General features: G+C 53.4%; 8 protein-coding genes across 8 annotated transcripts; 6 read left to right on the top strand and 2 right to left on the bottom strand.

Moving 5' to 3' along the window:
• Positions 1-220: 220 nt before the first annotated feature.
• UMAG_11459 (uncharacterized protein) lies at positions 221-1,594 on the top strand (the record flags this gene model as incomplete). Its single annotated transcript, XM_011390560.1, has 1 exon — positions 221-1,594. The coding sequence occupies one exon, from the start codon at positions 221-223 to the stop codon at positions 1,592-1,594; it is 1,374 nt and encodes a 457-aa protein (XP_011388862.1).
• A 134-nt stretch (positions 1,595-1,728) lies between these two features.
• On the bottom strand, positions 1,729-4,566 carry UMAG_02055 (cleavage polyadenylation factor subunit RNA14; the record flags this gene model as incomplete). Its single annotated transcript, XM_011390134.1, has 1 exon — positions 1,729-4,566. One exon carries the CDS (start codon positions 4,564-4,566, stop codon positions 1,729-1,731), a length of 2,838 nt encoding a protein of 945 aa, XP_011388436.1.
• A 379-nt stretch (positions 4,567-4,945) lies between these two features.
• Positions 4,946-5,707, top strand: UMAG_02056 (uncharacterized protein; the record flags this gene model as incomplete). The annotated part of the gene is made up of 1 exon (XM_011390135.1): positions 4,946-5,707. One exon carries the CDS (start codon positions 4,946-4,948, stop codon positions 5,705-5,707), a length of 762 nt encoding a protein of 253 aa, XP_011388437.1.
• Positions 5,708-6,372: 665 nt separating this feature from the next.
• UMAG_02057 (putative hsp90 cochaperone) lies at positions 6,373-8,199 on the top strand (the record flags this gene model as incomplete). Its single annotated transcript, XM_011390136.1, has 1 exon — positions 6,373-8,199. One exon carries the CDS (start codon positions 6,373-6,375, stop codon positions 8,197-8,199), a length of 1,827 nt encoding a protein of 608 aa, XP_011388438.1.
• Positions 8,200-8,458: 259 nt separating this feature from the next.
• Positions 8,459-13,117, bottom strand: UMAG_11460 (UDP-glucose:sterol glucosyltransferase; the record flags this gene model as incomplete). Its single annotated transcript, XM_011390561.1, has 1 exon — positions 8,459-13,117. The coding sequence occupies one exon, from the start codon at positions 13,115-13,117 to the stop codon at positions 8,459-8,461; it is 4,659 nt and encodes a 1,552-aa protein (XP_011388863.1).
• An 812-nt stretch (positions 13,118-13,929) lies between these two features.
• On the top strand, positions 13,930-14,553 carry UMAG_02059 (DNA-directed RNA polymerase III subunit C31; the record flags this gene model as incomplete). The annotated part of the gene is made up of 1 exon (XM_011390137.1): positions 13,930-14,553. The coding sequence occupies one exon, from the start codon at positions 13,930-13,932 to the stop codon at positions 14,551-14,553; it is 624 nt and encodes a 207-aa protein (XP_011388439.1).
• Positions 14,554-15,254: 701 nt separating this feature from the next.
• Positions 15,255-16,554, top strand: UMAG_11461 (putative porphobilinogen synthase; the record flags this gene model as incomplete). The annotated part of the gene is made up of 4 exons (XM_011390562.1): positions 15,255-15,271; positions 15,369-15,618; positions 15,718-16,431; positions 16,528-16,554. The coding sequence occupies 4 exons, from the start codon at positions 15,255-15,257 to the stop codon at positions 16,552-16,554; spliced, it is 1,008 nt and encodes a 335-aa protein (XP_011388864.1).
• Positions 16,555-20,986: 4,432 nt separating this feature from the next.
• On the top strand, positions 20,987-23,839 carry UMAG_11462 (uncharacterized protein; the record flags this gene model as incomplete). Its single annotated transcript, XM_011390563.1, has 2 exons — positions 20,987-23,468; positions 23,592-23,839. The coding sequence occupies 2 exons, from the start codon at positions 20,987-20,989 to the stop codon at positions 23,837-23,839; spliced, it is 2,730 nt and encodes a 909-aa protein (XP_011388865.1).
• Between the last annotated feature and the right edge of the window lie 104 nt (positions 23,840-23,943).

A 23,943-nucleotide genomic window follows, 5' to 3' on the forward strand; every position in this document is an offset into this window, starting at 1 on the left:
AGATCGGGGTTTTCTGGATTAAACTGGATCGGCTCCACTTGTTCAGCGAATCACGAAAATCTGTGAATCCTGATGGATGAGATGGATGCTATGTCGTTGTAGGCTCGCTTGTAAGGTTGTGATGAAGCCGAGTCTTGGCTCACATCTTCATTTGACTCTGGTTGTTGATCGGAAGAAGCGCACTGTACAAAAGTCAATCTTGACTCGAGCAGCTTGGTTGATGTCGCTTCGCCAACGTGCAAGTATAGCGAATTCTGATCGGACGACAGCCGACACGACGACATCCACCTCATCGGACCAGCCGAGTGCAGCCGTTCACGATGGAGTCTCTTCGAATAGAGCGCCACAGAAGCGCATCCGACTGAACCGTGTTCTGGGGCGCATCGTGCCCATCATTCTGCTCGTCTACATTTGCTACGCCTACGACCTTGTGGTGCATCGGTATGCAATCCGATATCTTTACGTTCAGCAGAAATGCACTTTGCTGCCGTTGCTATGGCTGTTTCCCACGCACGCGCTGTTTCTATGGTCACTACGTTGTTACCTCTGCGTGTTCTTTGCCCACAGCAAAACTCAGACTTGTGGTGGTCTGACGTGGCTGCACAACAGATTGGGCACCTGCTTTCCTTCGCCCGACGAATCACAAAGGCTGGAGGAGAAGCATCTCGCACAAGCCATCTCCGCTTTGCTACCATCCGAACGCTCGGATGTGAGAGTGTCGCTCTGCCAGTCGGACGGCCAACCCATCCGTTGCAATCGGGACAACTGTCGTGGCCGAATCAAGTGCTTCCGAACACGACACTGTGGAGATTGTGGCACTTGTCGTGTCGGCTTCGACCATCACTGCGCCTGGTTCGATAACGACATCACTGCCCCTTCGACCCTGAAACACTTTATCGGATTTCTGCTTTCTATACCCCCACTATACCTTGTTGCTTTCGGACCTATCTTTCCAACCGCTTGGAGAGTGGTCAGGCAGATTCACGTTTTTGCGTTCAGTGATACTCATCTCCGAGAGACGTGGTGGCAAAGGTGGTACAGCTGGATCGGCGGACCTGCATTCCGCTGGATATTCGGGTTCGGCATGGCTGCCACCAAGTGGAGTAGCATGGCAGAGGAGAGGCTACCGCACGAAACACCAAGAGCTCCTGTGTTGGTCGCGTTGGGTTGGGTATTTGCTTTCGTCGCAAGTTCTCTGGCCACTTCCTCACTTATGCATCTGAGGCATGGAAGATTGACGGTCGATGTGGAGAGGGAAAGGGCGTTTCAGAGGCTTCAACAGCGGCTGGCGAAGCTGCGCAAGGAGGAACAACAGACAAACCAGACAAAGACCGCTGCTCTTCGGCAGAAGATCGACTCGTTGGCGCCTGTGCTGTATATCAAATTGTCCTGGATCGAGCCCGAGGCGACAGAGAGACACGAGAGGATCGTAACAGTCTCTACAGACGAAGGTCTGTTGTCTCAAGGTTCTCCCTGGTCCAACCTGCGGCGCTTCTTGGGGAGGACTACTGATACAAAGCCAGCTTGGTCGTTACCGGACAATGCGCTACAAATTGCCCTTCAGAAATCTTCCTTGCTTTCGGCCGCTCACTAATCTTGAATGTACTTTTACTATACAAATGGACAAGATGATACACAGCCCACATACAGAACAGGAAGAAAACAGATTCGAAACGACTCGAGGTTCGCTTGCATTTGCCAGTGCACAGAACAGGCTGGCGGTCGTGCTCATCGGTACCTCCCGCGACCAGCACCACCATAGCCAGCGGCACCTCTCCTCGCGCCGCCTCCCACCGGAACATTGGCACTTCGAATACAGTCAATAATGTCCTCTGGTTTGAACATGGGCCCATCGAACAGTTGAGCGCTCGGCAGCATCTCCATAAACACCAGCACGCTCTCCGGGAACTCGTTCCATGCATCTCTTGGGCCAGCCACCTGCTGACCAACAGCTTGGTTGTTGAACGCAGCCGGCGCGGGCGAGGCAGAGTCTCGTTTGAATTTCTTCACCGGCGGTCCACCAGCGCCACCAGCGCTTGAAGACGCACCGGGTCGTGCCCAATCACCCGAAGTGTCATCCTGAGCACTCTCAGCTGCGAGGCGCTTCATCTCTTGCATCGTTTTACGCCTCGGGCCTTCCTCAGCGCCGCCGTCCTTCGCAGCTTCCACGGCGCGGTCTGCCGCACTCGCGCCGGCCATGGCCGCTCGGATACCCAAGTCGCGCGGTCCGACCAGGTCCAAGTCCATGTACGAACTGCGTGCAATGAAACGCTTGGTCGCTGGCTCGTCCGGATACGTCTCTGCCAATCGCGACTCGAGTTTTTGTATGGCAACGCTGTCGCCAAAGTTGTATTCGTACTTGGCCCATCGCTCCCAGATAGGGCGAGCGCGTTCAGGCGCAAACGTGCCAATAACTCGCTCAAACAGTGCGCGTGCGTTGCTGTCATCGTTCATCGAGATGAGAAAGTCTAGATAGCGCACGACAAACGCTTCGTCCGAACCAAACGTCTTGAGTGCAAGCTCAAATACTTTTGTGGCCACGACTGCGTCTTTGGAGCAGTGGTACTCCATGAGCGCACTCGCTTCAAACACCTGCCAAGTGCAGTGCGGGCTCTTACGAGCTCGGCTGAACACACTACGTGCAGGTCGAATGCCCTCGGTACGTCGCAAAAAGTGCATGTACTTGATCCAGACTAGTGCACTTGCTTCTTTGAGACCCTCGATCTCTGGTTTGGCTGCTGCTTGCAACTCCTGTTTTCGTATCTGCAAGAGCTCGCCCGCTTTGCGCTCTCGCTCGCGCTCCTCGCCATCGACATCCACATCACCGTCTCCTTCGTTGGCACGGCGAGTAGCCGCCTGCGCTTTCGTCCTGTCTGCTTCCAAGTCAACGGTCTTGAGGTCTTGTTGCAGTTTGGCCTGACGCGCGTCAATCTGGGCGTGAACGTGATCCAAGAGGCCGTCAAACACAGCAGCACAGTCGCTCGTAGATTTTCTCGCTTCGCCAAGCTCGGCGTAGGCAAAGTGAAGCAGAAAGCTGCCGGGACAAGCCTCCATGCCGTTCTTGAGCCATGTGGCAGCCTCGTCGACGCGCAAAATAGATACCAGATACCGCGAAGCAAGGTACCACACCTCCGGGTAGAAGCGAAGATACATGGTTGCTCTGCGATACGCACTGGTAACTCGCGCTTGCAAAATGGCTACGTCTTCGAGTAGCAATGGGTTCGATTCTTCCCACTTGAGGTACTCGATCCATGCATCCGCCTGCTGACGTTCGCGCTGCCACTGGGCTGGATCTTGAGCTGCATCGCCAGCAAGAGCAGATGTAGTCCATACAGGCACACGAGGCAGCAGAGGCTTCACGAGCGGATCGCTGTAGGCTTTAAGGTCTCTGAGCACGCGACGTGCTGTCATGTACGCTGGCGAGCGCTCGGCAAGGAATTTCTTGGCAGTGAGCTTGTTGAGCCCATTCTCGTAGGCATCGTAGTCCTTCCAGATAGTCTCAATGTTGGTGAGTGGTACACTAACCGCGCGCTGATAGACGCGACGAAGGTCGTCCATCTTTTGACCCTCTTTCCAGCCGCCTCTTGCCTCTCGCTCCTTGATGAGCAAGATGTAGTCGGTCCAGATGGATCCGCTGTCCTTGTCATTGCCAATAAAACGGAGAGCAAATTCGTAGGCACCTTCGAGCACCCTTCGCGTCTGCTCTCGCGCCGGATCCTCTTCTGCGCCGGTGGAGGGGGCAAGTGGATTGACTCTACGGGTGTAGGAGAGGTAAAACTTCCAAAGATCGACCGACGGCGTAGTGCGCAAGCATTGATTGAAGATGGCCTCAACCTGAGCAAAGTTGCTGTGAGCAAGCTCTAGATCAAGATACGCGAGCCATTGACGTGCTTGGTTGGGGAAGACCTTGAAGAAGCGATCGTAGAGCGCTCTTGTTGCTGCCATGTCCTCTCGTGACTGCGCCTCTTCGATGAGGTTGAGCCACGCTTCGCCATCGCGCGGATCAATCCGGATGCGCTCTTCAAAAAGTTGTTTCCTCTGTTCGACGGTCATGTATTTGTGGGGCTGCGGTGGCTGGTTCGAAGAGCCAGCTTGGGGCGAAACAAGCTGAGAGTCTTGCTGTTGGTGGTCATCTAATTTCGATTCTGCCATCGGTTGTGGTGTGGCCTGCGACTCGTCCATCTTGGCGTTTGCGCTTTGGGCAGGTTCGTTTTCCGACGCAGCCTTGACATCAGCAGCAATGCTATCTGTCTGTACTTCCACGTCGCCCTCAGCATCCGGCTTGTCGTCGTGATCAACATCGGCCTCAGCATCCGCATCCGCGTCCGCGTCCGCATCAGCATCAGCATCAGCATCAAGATCAGCATCAGCATCAGCATCAGCATCAGCATCAGCATCAGCATCAGCATCAGCATCAGCATCAGCATCAGCATCAGCATCAGCATCAGCATCCGCGCTGACACCGACGCTGGCTATTTGTTGTACAGCGGCAATCTCAGATTCCTGGTCAGCGCTCACCTCCATTTTGACTTGCGCCTCGTGCGCTTCCGATGCTTCTGCCGACATGACGTTCCCACCGGTGATACCCTGAGCGAATGCGATATATCAGGGTGCTCTCGGACAGAGTTTTACAGATGCGTTGTCTACCAGGCTGTAAGGAGACGCCAGGGCAGGGTTTTGTGTGGTGGTAGATAGAACAGGTGAAAGTTAAGAGCGTGGAGCAGTCTGTGAGTATCATCGGTGTTTGGTTTTTGGGTTGCGTTTCTTCGCGTCGAAATTGGGCGGCGCAGTTCGGAATCGGGAGATTCAATCGGGACTTTGGACGAATCCTGACAGATGAGTGCAGGTAACTTTGCTGTCAGCGCATAAACACGATACTGTACAATCGACCTTCGTCATGGCTGTGTCGGTGTTCTTTTGACATAAACTCGTCCAGTCACCGGGCATGACAGGCGACGCCAGATCGCTTCTACGAGCCGTTGCCAGCGAGCGCGCCAAACTGGGCGCATCAGGCGTCTCGGACGCTTTCGCCTCCTACTCTGCGAATGGAGGTCTACGATGCTCGGCTTGCGACTATCTTGCCATCAAGCACGAGAGCCTGTGGGGAGCACATGTGCTTAGCAAAAGCCATCGAACTAACGTCGCTCGAATCCATAAAGAGGAGCAAGTGCGCCAAGCCGAACTTGAACGCACCAAGGCTGGGAAACGTAAGGCGACGCAGGGAGACGGAAGAGATGCTTCGCCATCGGATGCTGCTGCGGACGCAACTCATGCACGTTCGACGCTAGCAAGCAAGAAAGCACGCGCAGACACGGAACAAGTAGTGACAGATACACCGCCAACGCTTGATCCTGAATGGGAACTTTTCAAGTCACAGGTGGAATCAATCGAGCCTGATCTAGACCATCCAAGCGACACTCCAATAGCGGGTGCTGCGCTAGAAGCGGAACCGCAGTTGATATCACAAGACGATCTTGATCAACGACATGATACAGATGCTGTTCTTTGGGAGAAAAGCGCAGAAGAGCTGGAAGCAGAAGAGAGAGCACGTATCGAGCAACAGGAGCGCGAAGAGATCCTCTCACGCATGGAAGAGGAGCAACGCCAGCAGGATGAAGCAGACCAGCGCGTCTCGGCGTTGAAACAGCGTCTGCAGCGTCTCAAGCAAGCACGTCTGGACCGGCAAAAAGCAAACAAGAAGGCATAGGTACGCTTGGTCATGGCCGAGCAATTCACTCTTGACTAGCCTATGTGACTGTAGACCGTGCAGCGTCGGCGGTGTTGGTTCGCATTCGTGATTCCAACCTGATACGCTACACAGACATGAACCACGAATCGTGAATGGTGAAGTCACAGTCACGAGTCGTGAGGCGTGAATCCGAAGTGACTAAGCCTGATAAACTGAGGCTTAATGTTAGCTCGTACTATCGACCACGTCAAGAAACCCACCTTGGACCTTTGTGCTTGCTCGACGCACCGCGGCGCGCCGTGTGTGACTTGTAAATTCGAGGTGTGGAGGTCAAATCACGAATCACGAGCCTTAACCCTCTTTAATCGTGAACCGTGAAAGGGTTGAGAAGGCACGAGAAATCCGTAGAAGCTCGGCGCTGAGACCTGACACCGTGCAGAAGAAATCACGAGAAGCGCGAGAAAGAGAGAGAGAGAGTATTGAGAGCAGAGAAAGTTCTCTTCAAGAGTCTCGTCTGTGATTTCGTGTTGAACTGAGCTTCGATGCGGAAGAACCAACCGTGAACAGGAACAAGTTACAGTCCGTGGTCACGAGTGAGCACTGACCGTTTCATGTATTTACCGCACCTTGTTCTGAAATCTCTCCTCCATCATTGTACCCACTCTCATTATCGCCTAGCAAACATGTCGGTTGCCGACCTCAAAGCCAAGGGCAATGCCGCCTTTGCCGCCAAGGACTATCAAGGCGCTATTCAGAACTACAACGATGCCATCGCCGCCGCGACTTCAGCCGAGGACAACGTGCACGTCCTCTACTCGAACCGCTCCGCCTGCTACGCCGGTCTTCGGGACTGGAACAAAGCGCTCGAGGATGCGGAAGCTTGCATCAACGCCAACCCTTCGTTCGCCAAAGGCTACGGACGTAAAGGTGCGGCTCTTCATGGTGCGCGAAGACTCGAGGAGGCCGTCGACGCCTATGACGCTGGTCTCAAGATCGCTCCCGAGGACGCTGGCTTGAAAAAGGGCCTTGCCGATGTGAGACGTGCCGTCGAAAACGAGGCTGCCAACGGTCCCGGTCCCGAAGCATCGCTTGGTCAGATGTTCAACGACCCTCAGCTGTTCGCCAAGCTCAGCGCCAATCCAAAGACTGCCGGTCTGCTTTCGGACCCCGCTTTCATGGCTAAGCTCAAGTCGATCCAGGCAAATCCCAAGGAGGCCGGCATGGCGTTCCAGGATCCACGCATGATCCAAGTGATGGGTGTGCTCATGGGCATTGATCTGCAGGCTTTCGAACGTCCCGAAGGCTCGAATGAGTTGCCGGGAGACCTCGAGAACCGACGTCAAGATATCGAGGAGCAGACTGGCGCTTCTGCCTCAAAGCCAAAGCCAGCTGCTGCTGCTGCTGCCTCGACATCGTCCGCGGATGATGTCGAGATGAAAGACGCCAAGCCTTCTTCCTCTACCACCGCTCAGTCGGCGCCTGTGGAAGAAGAGGAGGAGGACGAAGAGAAAAAAGCCAAAGCAGCCGCGGATGCCGAGAAGAAGCTCGGCAACGAACGTTATCTGAAGCGTGACTTTGAAGCCGCCATCGCCCACTACCAGAAAGCGTGGGAACTTCACAAGGACATCACCTACCTGAACAACCTCGGCGCATGCTATTTCGAACAGGCCAAGTACGACGACTGCATCAAGGCGTGCGAACAGGCGGTCGAGGAGGGACGATCGATGCGAGCGGATTTCAAGCTGGTCGCCAAAGCGTACGGGCGTATCGGATCGGCGTACGCTAAGCAGGACCAGCTCGACTTGGCGATCACCAACTTCGAAAAGTCGCTTACCGAGCATCGTACACCAGACGTGCTTGCCAAGCTGCGCGAGACGGAAAAGCTGCAAAAGGAACGCACGCGTCAGGCGTACATCGATCCAGCCAAGGCCGAAGCGGAGCGAGCGCGCGGTAACGAGCTGTACAAGAACGGCGATTTCCCAGGTGCTGTGGCTGCGTTCACGGAAGCCATCAAGCGAGATCCTTCGGATGCTCGAGGTTACACCAACCGTGCTTCTGCCTACACAAAACTCGCCGCGCTGCCAGAAGCACTCAAGGATAGCGAAGAGGCGATCAAGGTGGATCCGAACTTCGTCAAAGGTTACATTCGCAAGGCCAACGTGTTGGCCAGCATGAAGGAATTCACAAAGGCCATGGAGGCGTGTCAGCAGGCTGAAAACGTCGATGCCGCACAGCAGGGCGGTGCCAAGAACGCTAGGGAGATCCAGGCTTTGATGAACAAGTGCATGAATGAGCTCTACTCGCAGCGGAGTGGCGAGACCGAGCAAGAGACGCTCCAGAGAGCCATGAGGGATCCAGAAGTGGCGCAGATCATGCAGGACCCGGTTATGCAGAGCATCCTGCAGCAGGCGCAGGGCAATCCCGCCGCGCTCCAGGAACACATGAAGAGCCCCATCATCAGGGACAAGGTTCAGAAGCTCATCGCTGCTGGCATCATTCGCACCCGTTAATATTTTCAACACATCAAACGTACGCAACATCAACCTGCAAATTATTAACGTTAGCCAACCAACGCATTCACAGTCCGTGTTCCCTCGAGCGTGGTTCCATTTGTTGCGTCTTGTATTCTCTCTGATCTTCAGCCCAAATTGTCATGACGTCGCAACTCGCTCGTCCGAATGCATGTGCGTTCAAATATTGAGATTGAGCGTCGCTACAAGAGAGTAAGCTAGATGACCAAGGGTTGGATCGAAAACGATCGTGTTGCAGCTATGGCAGTCGATTGAGAATCAACGATGACCTAGGCACTTCAGTTTCATCACGCGGACTCGACTCGCTGCCGCCGCCGATATCTGACCATTCATCCGAGGTGTGACCGTCCTCGTCATTTTCATCTTGCACGGCTACTGAGGTGTCTTTGCCTCTACGCGCCAAAGCAGTATCTGTGGTCCGGGTGCGTGTAACCATAGGCATGTGCTCGATCCGAGTATCCCTTTTGATTAGACTCGTCGCATACTCCAAGTCCCGGTAAATCGCCTTTACTGCGTCACCCACACCATCTTCGGTCCTGATCTGCTCGCCCAACCTCCTCGCTCTGTCGATCTGCTTCTTATCGCTTGTCGCTCTCACCAACGCCTTTGCCAAACTATCCACTGTCAGCTGCCTTACACAACTGCCGACACCCAGACTCTCGATCTGCTGACCCCAAAAGAATTGGTCACCAAAATACGGCTTGACCACTGTCGGCAATCCGGCTCTTAAACTAGCCCCCAACGTTCCCGCACCCCCGTGATGACATGCCGCATCAATCTGTGGGAACAACCAATCGTGCGGGACCGACGATACTTGAAATACATCGGCGCTGATACTGGCATCGATCGGCGTCGATGGATCAGAAGAAAGTCGATCCGACCAACCTTTGGACAAGATTGCACACACTCCACTCTTCTTCACCGCTTGCAGAACGCATCGCGTCATCGCCGCTGCATCAGGCACCACGATTGACCCCCACCCGATATATACCAATTTCCTCTTGTTCTCCCTAGCCACTCGGATGAATTCGACCAAGTCCACTGGTGGCTCCCATTTCTTGCTCGATGAATTGTCCGGATTGTCCAAGAACCAGAATCCTGTCACATGGATCCACTCGAACCAATCCAACGGTCGAGGTACAAGGCTGGGACTGAAGTTGTAGATAAAAGGTACTTTGTGCTGTTCCAACTTGTCAAAGCTGGTCGGCTTCAGACCCAACAGCTTCTTTCGCCATCGATTGATCTGGAAAGCAGAGGCACGCCAAAACATCTGATCAAAGATGACGTACGACATATAGTTGTAGTTGCCGCCTGCTTTCTTGCTCGGCACGGCAAACGCGTGTGGATAGGCACGAGTGCGTGTCCAGGGCATGGTGAACGCTCGAAAGTAGGGAATCTGGAGCGCTTCAGCTACATGGATGCCCGCTATGGCGCTTGGACATTCGATGATCACGTCCGAACCTTGACATGCACGCCAGGCCGAAGCGAGCAGATCGTCGAGCCAGTCGCGGAACCTGGTGACGCCTTCGCGAAGAAATGATACAGTGAAGGTGCCGTTTTCGACGCAGATGCGCATCAGTTCTGCCGGATCGCCGCCGATTTCGCTAAACTCTATGCCGTGACCCAAGATCCAAGGTCCAAACTCGGCGTGAGTTGCGATTCTCACCCGATGTCCATCAGCTAAGAGACCCTTGGCAAGCGCAATGTAGGGTTGAACGTCGCCTCTGGAGCCGATGGTCAGCATCGTAAAGGTGAGTGGAGCAGTTGGTGCAAAGGACAGGACACTGGATCCTTCTTCAAGTTGCGACAAGCTCGTCGATTGATTGTCAAATCCTGGTCCTGTCTGAGAAAGCACAGACGAATTCGCCGACGAGGCCATGGATGCAGTCGCGGGTCCATCATGGATCCGTTCGCTCAAGTCTCGAAGCACGAGCGCATTCGACCGTTCGCGAGTGGCTGCCTCATGCGATATCCTGCTTTCCCTCCCACCTCGGACAAGCTCAAGCTGGTATTCGATCAGGCCGAGCAATTCATCGCGTCGGTGAGCCGAAGAAATTTCGATGAAGAGCTCTTCGTGGCCGCTGATATTGATCACCATACCATGATGACCAGGACGGAACGCAACATGCTTGGCAGCCGAGATGACATCGTGCAGAGGGACCAGCATGAGTGTCCGACCCACAGTCTTGGCTGCGATGCCAGACGAGCGGAATGCCAGGTGGTGTTCGGCAACAAAGAACCTTCCAGCCACAGGCAAGACCCGATAAAGATAGGCATGCGTGTGACCGATCAGCCCTTCGTCCTCTCCGATCCCGAAAGTGTCGCGGAACTCAACAGCGACGCTCGTGTGATCCGACGTCTCGGCTGCTTCGTTATCTGCGTCGAGCATCGAGTAGTTGGAGTGCGTCGAGAGGATGGAATGAGACAAGACGTCATCGTCATTGTCTGTGTTGCTCGACTCTGCTCTGCTGACATCGTCACCCCTTTCGTCTGTCCACTTTTCCAGCACTTTGCGTCGCCTTCTTGCTCCTGTATTGGTAGGCTGCGATTTCATGGAGGCTGCTGAGCTGCTGTCCGTTGCAAGACCCAGGACCTTAGCGGGCGCGGATTTGAGCCAGTCGGGGATCGCCCAACCTCGTTCGGCCTCCCTTTGCACCTCATCGAAAGATGACGGCGGATCTGAGGTGGATGGAGAAGGTGGATATGTGTGCGATGACTCCATTGAAAGACGGTTGAGGGCCTCAGCGCGTGGTGTGGTTGACAGAGCCGCGTCCGCTGACACCTCCTGCGATTTTCTGCGAATGCTCACTGGCACAGCAACGGACGTAGCTGTCGAAGTAGCTTTGTCAAGCTCGTCTTGCCGGTCGCTTGAGCCGCGCGTCGATTGTGTGGCGACAGTCTTGTTGACGGCTGTGGGATGAGCGATGCGCTTGTCTGTTTGGGTTGAAACACGTACTTTTGCAAGTACGGGCACCTCTTCGAGCGATTTGCGCGATATCGCCGCCGCGTGCATAGCGCTAGTGGAGTCATGAATGCTCAACCTCGAGAGACTGAGAGCCTGATCACCGCCTTGAAGTGATGAGATTGACCCCCGGACAGCTTGATTGAGAAGCGCGTTAAGACCAGAGATGAAAGCACTCGGCTTGGTGAGATGCAAAAAGTAGTATTCGTCGATCGAGAAATCGCCGGCCTCGTCAACAACAGTGATGCAGGCCATATCTGTACCATCGACTGACAGCGTGGTCTCAACATTGATAATCGTCTCGAGCGGAATGCTGATACGGACGCTCTCGCCCTGATTCTGTGCGCGGAACGTCTCCTTTTGCAGCGCTGAGACCCAAGCATCCCTGCTGTGCTCGCCTTCGGTCAGGAAGGTGAACCTGCGAGCTGGAGTGGTCACCTTGAAGCGGTCCTTGTTAGTCGTGGACGGCTCGATGGCAGACACTTTGCGTAGGTCGATGTGCCCCTGGGGAAAGTAGGGATCTTGATCGCTATCGAACCAGCTGAGCTTGCCACCTTTGAGTGACGCCCAGTGCTTGCTGAAACGATGTGTCCTGCGCGTGCGCTTGCCGAGCAGACCAGTCTTGATCGTCTTTTCGTCGCGAGACGGCAGATAGGCGTAGAAGCACACATGACTGCTTGTGAGGTAGAGATGACCCTGAAGAAGAAGCGATCGAAAAAGCCAGCATGGTTGTGCCAGCAGCAGCGTCTCTGCTGCGTCGAGATGAAAGATGTCCTTGAGCTGGTGAAGCAGGCGGAGACGATCTGATTCGCACACGTCCGAGTGCCTCTGATCGGAAGCTTGTGCATCTTGGTATGGTCGTATCAAGAGCGGATCCGAGCTCCATTTGGTTGGTCGATCGGCATCAGACGGCATGCTTTCGCTTTCCATGCTCTGCTGTTGTGTCGGGGGTACATGTGGCGTGTCGGTCGACTCTTCGTCGAAGGGGCTGCTCGTTGTCAGAGTGCCTTGTCCATCTTGATCAATATCTCTGCTGGCTAGCTTAGATGTCGAGGCAGACATGGACGCGGATGCGACATGATGAAGCTGTGAACGGAGATGGGTGGGTCTCCTTGTTGCTCGCGTGATTGTCGAATCCCACGAGGGTGCGATAATGTCGCTTTGAGTGAGTGATGTGCGCTTTGCTCGACTAGGACCAATGGTAAGCACCGATGCATCCAAGGGCGATCTGCTGCCCTGTGGTGTAGAGCCATCTTCGGACAGGTCGTCTCGCGCTAGAGCCCGCAGACGGCCCTTGGTTGAGCGTTCAGGAGTTTGCCTGTCTTGCTCTGACTCGGAGCAATGCACCTCTGGTTTGTAATGCGTGTTGGTGATGAGTGGTGATGTTGGCAGCGGGTGTGTCGGCAGGTCGGAATCCTCGACATCGTCTTCTGTGTATCCCTCGGTATCAGCATCAAAGAAAGTGCTCCCGACGAGACTGAGCATCTGCATTAAACCTTGCGGCTCAGCGTGAAAAGCAACGTCAGCGACGTCTGCTTGCACTAGATCCAGGCCTGATTGGGTAGCCGCTGCTGCATGTGGTGTGACGCTCATGGATGCTTTGCTTTGGCTTTCTGGGAGGAGCGAGCTTGCTGTGAAAGTCTTGGTGGTCGGTTCCATTGCGGGTCTGCCTAGCTCTCGCGAACCAGCCAGAGAAGATATGGTCGAGTAGTCGCGCGGCGACCAAGGATCGAGTCGAGGCGATGTTGGGAAAGGCGGCGTGTCCAAGTTGTCTGATGCCTGTGAGAGCATACATGCATCATCATGTTTGTCGTCGACGTTGAGACGACCCAAGCCGGCGGCAGCCGGTTGTGAGGCTGATGCTGAATCGGTCGATGGCTCCTTGGCCGACTCGAAAGGGGAGTCGAGCCGCGACTGTGATGAGATTGTCGCCATTGGGCGGCTAAGAGCCCACTAGTGGGGGCGTCGATTGGTACGACTGGGTGGGTGTGGGTGCTTACGAGGAAGCAAAGTGTATTCGATGTGACATGTCGGTGTGCGGTGGCCAAGGAGAGCTCGACTCAGCTAAGTTGGCTTGTGTTATCCCTGCAGGCTCAGGGTCCTGTGGCATGGATCGCGTCTGCACACCGGGCTACTCGCGATATCACGCAACTTAGTTACGTTAACTTAGTATATATTTCTTAAATGTGAATTGAATTACCAAGGGCTTTTGTGCACAAGATTCGCAGACTCACAGACTCACGACTCACGCTCTGTGACATGACTCTGCTGATTTCAGCCCCTTTGCCGCGCACAGCCTAAAGAGGCGCGAAACTGTCAATGAACGTATTGTACGTTACAGTATAATATTCGTGATTTACAGTCCCCACGACTCTGTGACTGTAATCGTGAATCGTGAATGTGGCTTGCAAGCTGCGCGTGGTCGCGTTACAAAACAGGGGCTACAGATCGGTGCAAATCGGTGATAGCAGTTCCGATCCTTTTTTTCAAGCAAGACGAAATCGTGAATATTACATTCACAGATTCACAGATTCACAGATTCGGAATTTTTATCTTGATGAAACTGTGAAAGGTGAGGATCATGATGATGCCCCAACACCCCGACCTCCATCCAACTCGTCTTGGCAACGACGGCAGAAAGGCACAGCCGCAGCAATCTCATCATCGAACCGTGTTCGAGCCACCACGGTAGCGGCCTACCGAAAGAGTGCGTCACCGAGATCTAGCAACAAGCTCGAGTGTTCGACATGTCACGCGGTGGTCGAGGTGGCTTTGGCCGCGGAGGCGGTAGAGCCGGTGGTGGTGGCAGCAACATGCCACCGATGGGGCTCAGCTTTCAAGAACTCGGCAGCCTCGACAAGACTCCCTCGAAACTATATCCGGAACCGCCAACGATTCCACGAATGGAGAGGCCTGACCACAAGGAGATCCGCTACGCCTCGTACCAGCTCATGTACCTGCAAGAACAAAAGACATCTGCCTACTGGCCTACATTAGAAGAGAGGAAGCAAGGAGATCTCATCCGCTTCACCGATAGGTATCGACCCGAGGCACAAGACCTTCCTTCGCTTAAATCGATCCACCTGCAGAAAGAAGTCTTTCCAAAGGGCCTCTGGGATTCGTTCATGCAAGGCGAGACAAAACGAGAAGAACAGAAAGCCAAGAAAAAGGCTCGACGCAAGATCAATTGGGACTCGATCGAACTTGAGGATCGTGCCGGTGCTGACGATGACATTGGCGATGCGTCCTCCGAACCCGAAGATCTGGGCGACTATGAAGACGAGGTCGACGACGACTATGCCGAAAATTACTTTGACAATGGCGAGGATGACGATGTGGGTGATGATGAAGGAGGCGAAGCAGTCTACTAGTAGTCGCTCCACAATTCTGCGCTTGTCACCTGTGCTTCCTTCCGCCTTGTTGCATCGCGCGCCATGTCTCTCCAGTTTTCTACAATTCGTCTCTGGTCTGTCAACATCTGTATTTGTACATTCATACCTCGACGCGCACTTGCATGCATATTTGATGCCTTTTCTATCGACCACACTGTCCGTCAAGGGATGCCTCGCGGGAAGCCGTCACGAGAAGAATGACTTGAACCTTGGTCTCTTCGAAGTCTTGACGTGCTGTTGATACAGTTACGAGTCGGGAGTTGGCATGCACGATGCAAACTGTACCGTTCGTGATTCGTGATTCGTGATTCGTGATTCGTGATTCGTGATTAAGCGTGAACCGTAAACGTGGAAAACCATACCCGTATGTTGCGTCGTTGGTGTTAACAGTTCTGAGTTTTTAACTCGTAAAGCCGCGGCAACTCACGACTCCACGACTCACGACTCACAAATCGTGACTGTGACACGACTCTCGTGTCTGTGACTCGTGACTTGTGGGGCGAATCATTCGGGATTGATTCGTAATTGCCGAGATTCGTAATTCGTGGTTCACGGTTGTTCTCAAGCTCAGCCCGCTCTCCACAGACGACATCCAAGCTTTCCCTCTGTGCAACACCCTTCCTCACCCTAATACCAATCTTCCCATTCATCGGTGCTTCTACAGCTTCTACGAAAACAAGATGAACTCTGATCTCAAGTATGTGCGCCAAATGCGTTCCCATCAGGCTCAGTAAGTTGGTGTGCTGACTTCGTGTTCTCTTCTCTTGGCACTCTTCGGTGTCTGTGTTGCACAGCTCCATCTTGCACTCCGGTTACCAGCATCCGGTTACGCGTGCATGGCAGAACCAGGGACGCAACATCACAAAGTCCATGTTCATGTACCCCATCTTTGTCACAGACGATGCAGATGCAGAGGTGCCGCTGGCTTCCATGCCCGGACAGTGCCGCTGGGGTGTCAACAAGCTCGAAGGCTTTCTGGCTCCGCTAGTCAAAAAGGGTCTTTCCTCTGTCATTCTTTTCGGCGTGCCACTCAAGACTCCAAAGGTACGCATTCACGCTTCTTGGCGGTAATCCCTGCACATCATGATCAAGCTTGCTGAATGCAAGCTGACCACTTTTTCGCTCTTGCTCACTCTCTGACAGGACGCGCAAGGCACGCTAGCAGACGACCCAAACGGACCAGTGATGCAGGCAATCAAAGCACTCCGAAAAGCCTTCCCTTCGCTCTACATCGCCACCGATGTCTGCCTCTGCGAGTATACATCGCACGGTCACTGCGGCATCCTTTACGAAGATGGCACCATCAACAACCAGCCTTCAGTCGAACGCCTTGCCGAGGTGGCTGTCAACTATGCCAAAGCCGGTGCACACTGTGTTGCTCCTAGTGATATGATGGACGGTCGTGTTCGCGCCATCAAGAAAGGTTTGATTGATGCTGGGTTCGGCAACAAGGTGACTCTGATGGCGTACAGTGCCAAGTTTGCGAGCAGTCTGTACGGTCCCTTCCGCGATGCGGTCGACTCAGCACCGTCCTTTGGCGATCGAAGATGCTATCAGCTGCCACCCACTGCGCGTGGCTTGGCTCGACGTGCCATTGTACGAGATGCTTCTGAAGGTGCGGATGTGCTCATGGTCAAACCTACTCTGCCCTACCTGGATATCGTCGCCGAAGCAAGGGATCTAGCACCCGATCACCCGTTGGCGTGCTACCAGGTGAGCGGTGAGTTTGCCATGATCCACGCCGGCGCCAAGGCAGGCGTGTATGAGCTGCGCAGAATGGCAGAAGAGTCGGTACAAAGCATGGTAAGAGCCGGCGCAAATATCATCTTGAGCTACTTCACTCCGGAGTTCCTTGAGGTAAGTCTGAACAAGGCAAGCACAGTCTGCAGGTGTTGAAGTGCCTTGCTTCTTGCGTTAACATGGGCTAACCTAGTTTTCTCGCCTTTTGTGCAGTGGCTCGATGACCCAACGATGATGTGAAGATTTGAGACTTACGCATCCCAAAGGAGCACAGAGCAGTCACAGTAATCGCGTTCTCTTTTCTGTTCCAACCGTCACTCGGGATGGCAAGACGCTAGCGTGTAGTACTGTGCAAGCAGTGTGAGTACCGGAGCTCCACCACTACCCAACCGAGGAGAGGGACTTGTGAAGCGTGACAGACTAGCCTTTTCAGCACAAGATGGCCGATGCAATTCCAACACATGCTCTCTGGGGAGCTTTCTGGCCCCACATGAAAGCAACGGCCCATCACGCCCGTCGTCACCCGCTCTCCTGGCGCGAGAGATGGGACACGCAAGCGTGGAGTATCGCAAGCTTGGTTGACCTGATGAATCCACACTTACATCTGAGAAGTACCGAAGCAAATCGTGAATAGCCAACTAAGCAGACCCCAAATCGACCAAGTCTTGCGTATCAGCCAAGTTTTGTGTGAAGCGGCGTTTGCGATAGTCCCGATCGATATTTAGAGGGTCTAAGCTGATAAAATCGGGGACTTTTCAATTTGTGTTGGAGTAATTTTCAGGGTCAATCGAGTAAGTCCTGTCGAGCCAGAATCGTGAACCACGATATCCGACAGAGCAAAGACCATCATGATTCTGTGTTCACGATTTCCGGAGAACAATGGCATGAAGACACTAGTGGCTGGTGCCGGCCCCACCAAAGTCGAGTGCGATCGCAAAAGACCAGGGGGGAAAGTTCTGAAAAGCGGCACAGGAGCGATGAGTTTCGCCCATGTGAACGAGAGCAAAGACAACAATCACTTGGAACTGTTCTGTATACGGGGATGTCTGGCTCGAAACGAGTGTACCAGTAAAACCCGACTTGTATGCATGTCATCGAAACTTGCCAACACAGAGCCTGGAATTGAACGTGGGCTTTCGTCTGCGTTTCTAATTGCCCTGCCATGCTGGGTGTGCTCTTGATTGAATGTCTCACAAAGTGGTACTGACAATCCAAGCCGTCTCTTGTGCCTATCTTTGCGATGAACGTGATGCTGTCTTACCGCGGAACTGAGCGTCTTATCGGACGTGCTCTGCAAAGCGGGCAACAAAAGTTTCAGACGCAGTGTCACACCATTCGTGTTGGTGAATCTTTATCCTACATGTAACCTTCACGCTTCGGTCATCAAAGTCGAACCATCCGGCGTGAACTTCGGTGTTTGCGGTCAACGAGCCGCTAATGAATAGACAGTCGACCAATATTTTATCCACGTCTTGCCATTGTTCATGATTCACCCGACTGGATTGGAATGATCAGGGACTGAGACGACACGGATGTGTGGGAATGCCTCTTGGTAGGCTAAAGACTCGTGACTGGACCGTCGTATCGAAAAGCAAGACCTGAAATCTTTCGCACAGAGAGCGGCGTGGCACTCGCCACCACAAGCGCGATGGCTGCGGAAACTATGCGACGCGCCAGAGAATTCACCAACGGGCAAACCAAACGTGTGTATGTGTGTATGTGTGTGTGTGTGTGACTTTGGCGACACCCAACCGAATTCCCGGACCCTTGGCAGATGAAAAGGCTCAATAAAAACCAACTTGCGCTACCAAACCACAGTCACGAGTCACGAAGTAGGTTTATACTCATAACTGTCAATCAAGAATTATCAGTTTGATCAAATCCATTCAGTAGACCCATTTTTTGCATCCGGCAGCATCGCCTCGTGCAGATAGTGTTAGGTAACCAAATACCGATTCTACCAATCGTTAATCACCAATGCCACAGTATTGGCAGATACTGTAGTGCAACACGCAACGTGCAAGTATTGACCGCTGCCCGCTGCAAACTCTGGGATTTGGTGCCTCATGGGCTCGTACGTAAGCAGTCTATTGATCAAGTCCTCAGGCTCTGCTCCTCTTACATCTGCAGTGTGCAGCAGAAGCATCGTTTGGTATGGTACTGTAATTGGCTAAACCGAATTGCGGCTATGTGATCCATTTGCATCAGCAATCGATCCAGCCGAGAAACCCACCGGCTTTGTGAAAGGGTGATCAGCAAGCCAAGAGAGCTTCGAGTAGCCGCACCTTGAGTATCATTCCATCGTTGCAACTGTTTGACTTGTGGAAGCCCTTTTCACGCTGGTGGAATCTTGGTGCATTCCACTGCGTGCTGGTGCATGCTCGTACATTCCGTGTGATCTTGCGAACAGCCATCACCGCTCGAGATTTTGCGGCACATTCCAGCCACGTTGTGCGATTCTCCATGGCGACTTGGCCGCCAAAGCGTCCAAGTTCTTCAAGTGGCGGCAATCGTGAGTGACTCCCAAACGCAGATCACAGATAGAAGCATGCTCATCCAAAGCTCCTCTCAAGAACTGCCGATGTTTTGCTGAACGACAAAGCCTTTGTCTTTTTTTTTTCAAATCTAGGCTACACCCAGTCACGAGTCATTGAGTCGGGCCGAGTATTTGGATGTTATCGTCGGCATTCGTGATTCTGCCAAATCCAAACACCCTTGAAAGCGCTTGTCGTTCGCGCTAAGTTAAAGCTCACTGCGTCTGTGGCTCCTTGGCCTTCCAAGCGTGGTCGGTCGAATCGAACCCCTAAGTCTGCATGCCATTCAATTGAGCGACACTCTGCTCTTGCGTTTACTCCAAGCGAGTCCAAGCCACGCATTGCAATGAGTCCATTTTTTTTACTGGATAGCGGTACTCTCACAGGGTTACTTAGACCAGCCTTCGCGAGCATCGCCAGGCGAACTGCAGATCTTGAAGCACCAGGTTCATTGATCTTTGCTCACCCTCACTCCATCGTATACATGTGGATCCGAAGAGAAGAGGCGGCAAACTACGTCTGGCGATTGAGGCTGAAATGTCGGATAAACCTTGGCCGTTTGTAGGCCAGCGTGCGTGCAGCATATCTTGTCCTCTAAACGATCGTCTTTGGTTCGAGATAAAGCTTTGGGATTCGTGATTCCCGGCCCCATGGAGTGAAGACGATTGGTCCGTTCGTTTCACATAACATTTGAGTCTTACTTCTGGCTATCCAGACCACTGCGTGAATTGTTTTTCTCGAGTTCAGGCTCGGAAATGACAGGAGACTCACGACTGTTTAGCTACGATTTTCGCCTTTTGCCTGTGCAGCCTCGTGCCTGGATCGTGGCATAACTGATCGAAAAGGCTTGTTATGGCTGACGCCTCGCAATTCTGGACGACGCTTTCGTCCCGACGTTGACTGATTGGCACCCAGTCTTCAAAGACAACATCTTTGTGGACGGCCAAGCTGTACTGCTCTTTCCGTCACCATTCACGATTGCTCCCTCGCATCATGCGGTCGAGTATCACCGGAATATCTTGCTTAGAGCGTACCACCTTGCACAGCATCCGCAGGCGCGAGTTTTTATTGTTCCCTTGATTCAATTCACGCTTACAGAGAATTTTATGGGCCACGCCCGCTGTTGATGATCCTTTTGACTCCATTGTGTTCCTTCCTCTCCTGTGCACTCGCTCATGTACATCTCTTTCCTAGTCGCAGCGTGGCTTTTTGACAAACGCTCCTTGTATTAGTACAGCCCACATTCATGCCGCTGTCGACCCGATCCCGCATTAGTCATCATTTTGCAGCTGTCTTGGCCGACGCGGGAGACCCTCGGCCCTTTTCAAGCTTGGGGCAGTCCTCGCACTTCTCGTGGAGTCTTGCAGCGAGCTGATTCTAACATTGCTCCTGAGAGCTCAAGGCAGCAAGGGCTGATAGCCTTTGTGCTCGACGTTGAAGGCGTCTTTCAAGCACTTGACGACCACAGACAGCACAAGCCGTGACTCGGACGCTTGTGACCCGGACCCTTTGTCAGCCAACATCATCTTGCAATCCCGTATCATTGACCCCTTTGTTTCCTTTTGCACCTCAGCAGAGCAGCATGTTACATAATTGTCGCATCGTGTTGACCTAGTTTTCATCGCCTTGTTGTCCGCTCTCTTCCCCCTTTCTAGATGCTGTGACCACGACTCTGTGATTACCTCTACTATCATCCATCTCTGCGAGGCCCTCGACTTCCTACGTTTGACATTTTACATCCAAGCGATCGGTTTTCAGCACAGCGGTAGCCGAAGCTTGATTTGTCGGCGGCGTAGCTCTCAGCTTCGTTCCTCTGTTACCATTGCTACGCCCTTGACCATCACCTGCAATTCTTTGCTTTTGTTTTGGGCAACAAACTTTGCCAGCCCTCTCTTAACCAGTGGATGACGAAAATCTACTCAATACTGTCCAGCTGAAGCTTTCTGGCAGAAAGCTAAAATTGATCTGTCTGTCACCATTGCTGACATCGCACTTCGACAGAAGCGACCTCCCATTTCAATCAGCTCCATGCTCTTTTCGTCACCCTCGCATCACCATCATAACGTCCCGACGATCTTACAACCAGTCGTGGGGCCTCAACACGATTGGACCGCTCGCCGTCATTTTTGCGGTTTGTCATGCCAGGTCAAAATGACAGCAGCTTTCCTGTCACAGCCGTGCCTTCAAGTAGTCGACTAAGTCAGGCAGCTGACAAGGACTCCTCTGCGTCAGACCACAACGCTTCGCATCATTCCAGACCAGCTTTCAGTCCTGATCCCCCAACCCAGCATGACTCGACAGGGATTCATGACGACTCTTCACATCCTCCAACGAAAAGCAGTAAAGCTAAAGCATCAGAAACGCTCCGTCGATCTCAGGCCTGCCTTGCTTGTCGCAAGAGAAAGCTTCGCTGTGACGCCAAGAAGCCGACTTGCACTCGTTGCGAAAATGCATGGCTTGCTTACCAGCCGTCGACTGACGAAGCTAGTTCTTCGAGTGCACCACCCTGTGAGTACGACACATCTATTCTCGCTAAGATCTTCAAAATCGGCAGCCCTGGTGACGCGCCGCGTTTAGCGACGTCGCCATCAACATCAGTCATTCGATATCGAGACACCATTGAAGAGAGTCAGGAAGAGCAGCTATGGAGGGAGAACGAATCGCTTCGTGCCCAGATCGTACAACTTCAACAGCAATTACGACATGGCGGTAATATTCCTGACTCGGGGTTAGATGTAGTCAGCTCTGCTGTGCACCAAACTGTCCAACAACTTGCCGCTTCTGTAACTGTCCATGCCACCAGGTCGGGATCGGAGCTGATGGGAGACATGCAGTGCGATGTACGCAAACGGCAAAAGCTATCTCTTGACGACGCTATCGGAGCAGAAGAGAGGTACAATAGCTGTAACCGTTCGGTGCAAGAGCCCGTGCCGGCTCAGAAAAGTCGCGACACAAGTTCCAGCCCGCCGTTGCAGCGTTTGGAAGAGAACGGAACAGAAAGGCAGCCTCATCACCATGCCTCTACGATGATTCCCTCGGTTCTAAGCTGGAGGGCTTCGGTCACCAATCCCAAGCCAGCAGCGATAGATCCGTCAGCACCTCCGCACTACAGTCACAATAACAGCACAAACTCGGCGAGAAGCTTTTCAGCTTCCAAAGGAGCCTCATCCCCACTTTTGCCTAGCAGACAGGTGCTGAAACGGATCCTGCAGTCCTGCTGCCATCGGTCATGGCTATTCTCGGCCGTCAACATTAATGCGCTAAACGATGTCGCCACACTGCTGCAAAGCACCCCCTTTGCGGAAGATGACCACTTGATTGCACAAGCCCTGATGCTGGCGTGTGTGGCGACCGCTTTGCCACTGCTTTCGACCACAATGTCCACAGACATCAGCTACCCATTAGTGTATAAAAGCATCGACGCTCTCTTGAGAGCGCATGGACACCCTACCCTTCCCAGTCGCGAGAGTCCAGGCTGGCTTTTAATGGTCGTCACAATCTATGCCGATGGAGCGCGTGACCTTCTCAATCAAGTCACAGCAAGGTCGGGGGGCTCTGTTTCACTTGCAACATTCGCCGTTCGTCTTCTGCTTGTCGAGATCTCGTATGCATACTCGACGGCCTCATCAGCACAGGAGGGACTAGCTTTAGCAGTTTCCGACGCCCGCCTATTGCATCTGCACAGCTCTGTGACGGGCTGTCATCCTCGATTCTCGACAGGCGTTGCGCGAAGCTCGCAGCTCGCTAGATCTCTACGTGGACTAATGCAGAGCAGAGAGCAGACGTTTGCGTTTTGGAGTCTATTTGTACACGACTGCTTTCAGAATCGTTTGGCTTTGCTTCCAGTATTTTTGGAACGACAGGCCATTCAAACCGGCTTGCCTCGACAGGCAGACAGCCGTGGCGCTAGCTCACTGAAGCGCAATCTGGACCAGATGGAGGCGTACGTGGAGCGACCTCGCGGCCCACCGTTGTTGGAGCCATCGGACACATCCATGTGCCTGCTCGTCAAAGTCAGCCTAGTGCTCGATCAGTGCTGTAAATACAATGTCGCTACGCGCGAGCACGTTAGGTCTTCGGAAGCGGCTAGGAAGAAAAACGTCGGCTTTCGGCAAGAAGATGAAACAGCATTTCTGGCAGCTCGCGAGAGCATTCGTCAGTCTAGGCGGATGCTGTCGCAATACGACGATCGAACAATATCGCAATCGGACGCGTTCGCTGGTAGCAGCGGCGGCGGCGACTTGGGCCGAACGCGCGACATCGAGATGACGATGCTTCTGATGCAGGATAGGCTGCGCTTTGCAGCCGAGGCGGTGCATCATCTGGCTGTACTCGGTCTCTATGAAACCAAGATCGAGATCGTCCATCTTTTCGAACGAGGCGGCGGTGAGGCTCGTAGCATGATTGGCAACGCAGCAATATGGCTGGCACGCCTTGCGGATATGGCTTTACAGGACGCATGTTTGTTGCACAGTCTGCCGTCGTTTTGCTCAGTGGCGTTTTTCGTTGCTGCGAGGTGGCTGCTGTATCTCCAATTTGCTGATCAGGATGAGTTGCATATCGATTTTTCCACAATCGTGCTGGCTCTCTGTCGTCGTGGAGAATGCTACAGCAGAGATGGTAAGTACGACTTGATCTTTGTCGCCTCGACTCAAGAGACCATACAGCTCGTCCTAACTGACGACTCGTCAACTTTGCGTTCACTTTGCATCGTGTCTCGGCCTCTTTCTCTCGGTGATACAGCCGTGTACGCTAAAGCGATAGCTGCGCTGAAAAGCGAATGCGAAGTTTTCGGCCGCATCTGCATCTCACCTTTCACCTGGCCCATCGAAGCCATCTCTGAATTCGTCGTTCTGCCCAAGCTGAATCCTGGCGGCGGTAAATCAGCGCTGGGGGCTCCAGTGGTAGAGCCCGGTTTGGTTTCGATCGCCACTCTAGCAGCCTCGATCGACGCTGCTGATGTGTTGGCACTAGCTAACGGTTGCAGATGAAGCTTTTGGGTTTCTATCTCGCCCTTGCTCTTCTCGCTCTCTCTCTCTCTCTCTCTCTCCTGCTTTGCTGTGGGATTTCGTTCATGTTGGCATCTTTGAACATT

The sequence above is a fragment of the Mycosarcoma maydis genome, chromosome 5 (assembly GCF_000328475.2).
Source record: "Mycosarcoma maydis chromosome 5, whole genome shotgun sequence".
NCBI classification, from domain to species: domain Eukaryota; kingdom Fungi; phylum Basidiomycota; class Ustilaginomycetes; order Ustilaginales; genus Mycosarcoma; species Mycosarcoma maydis.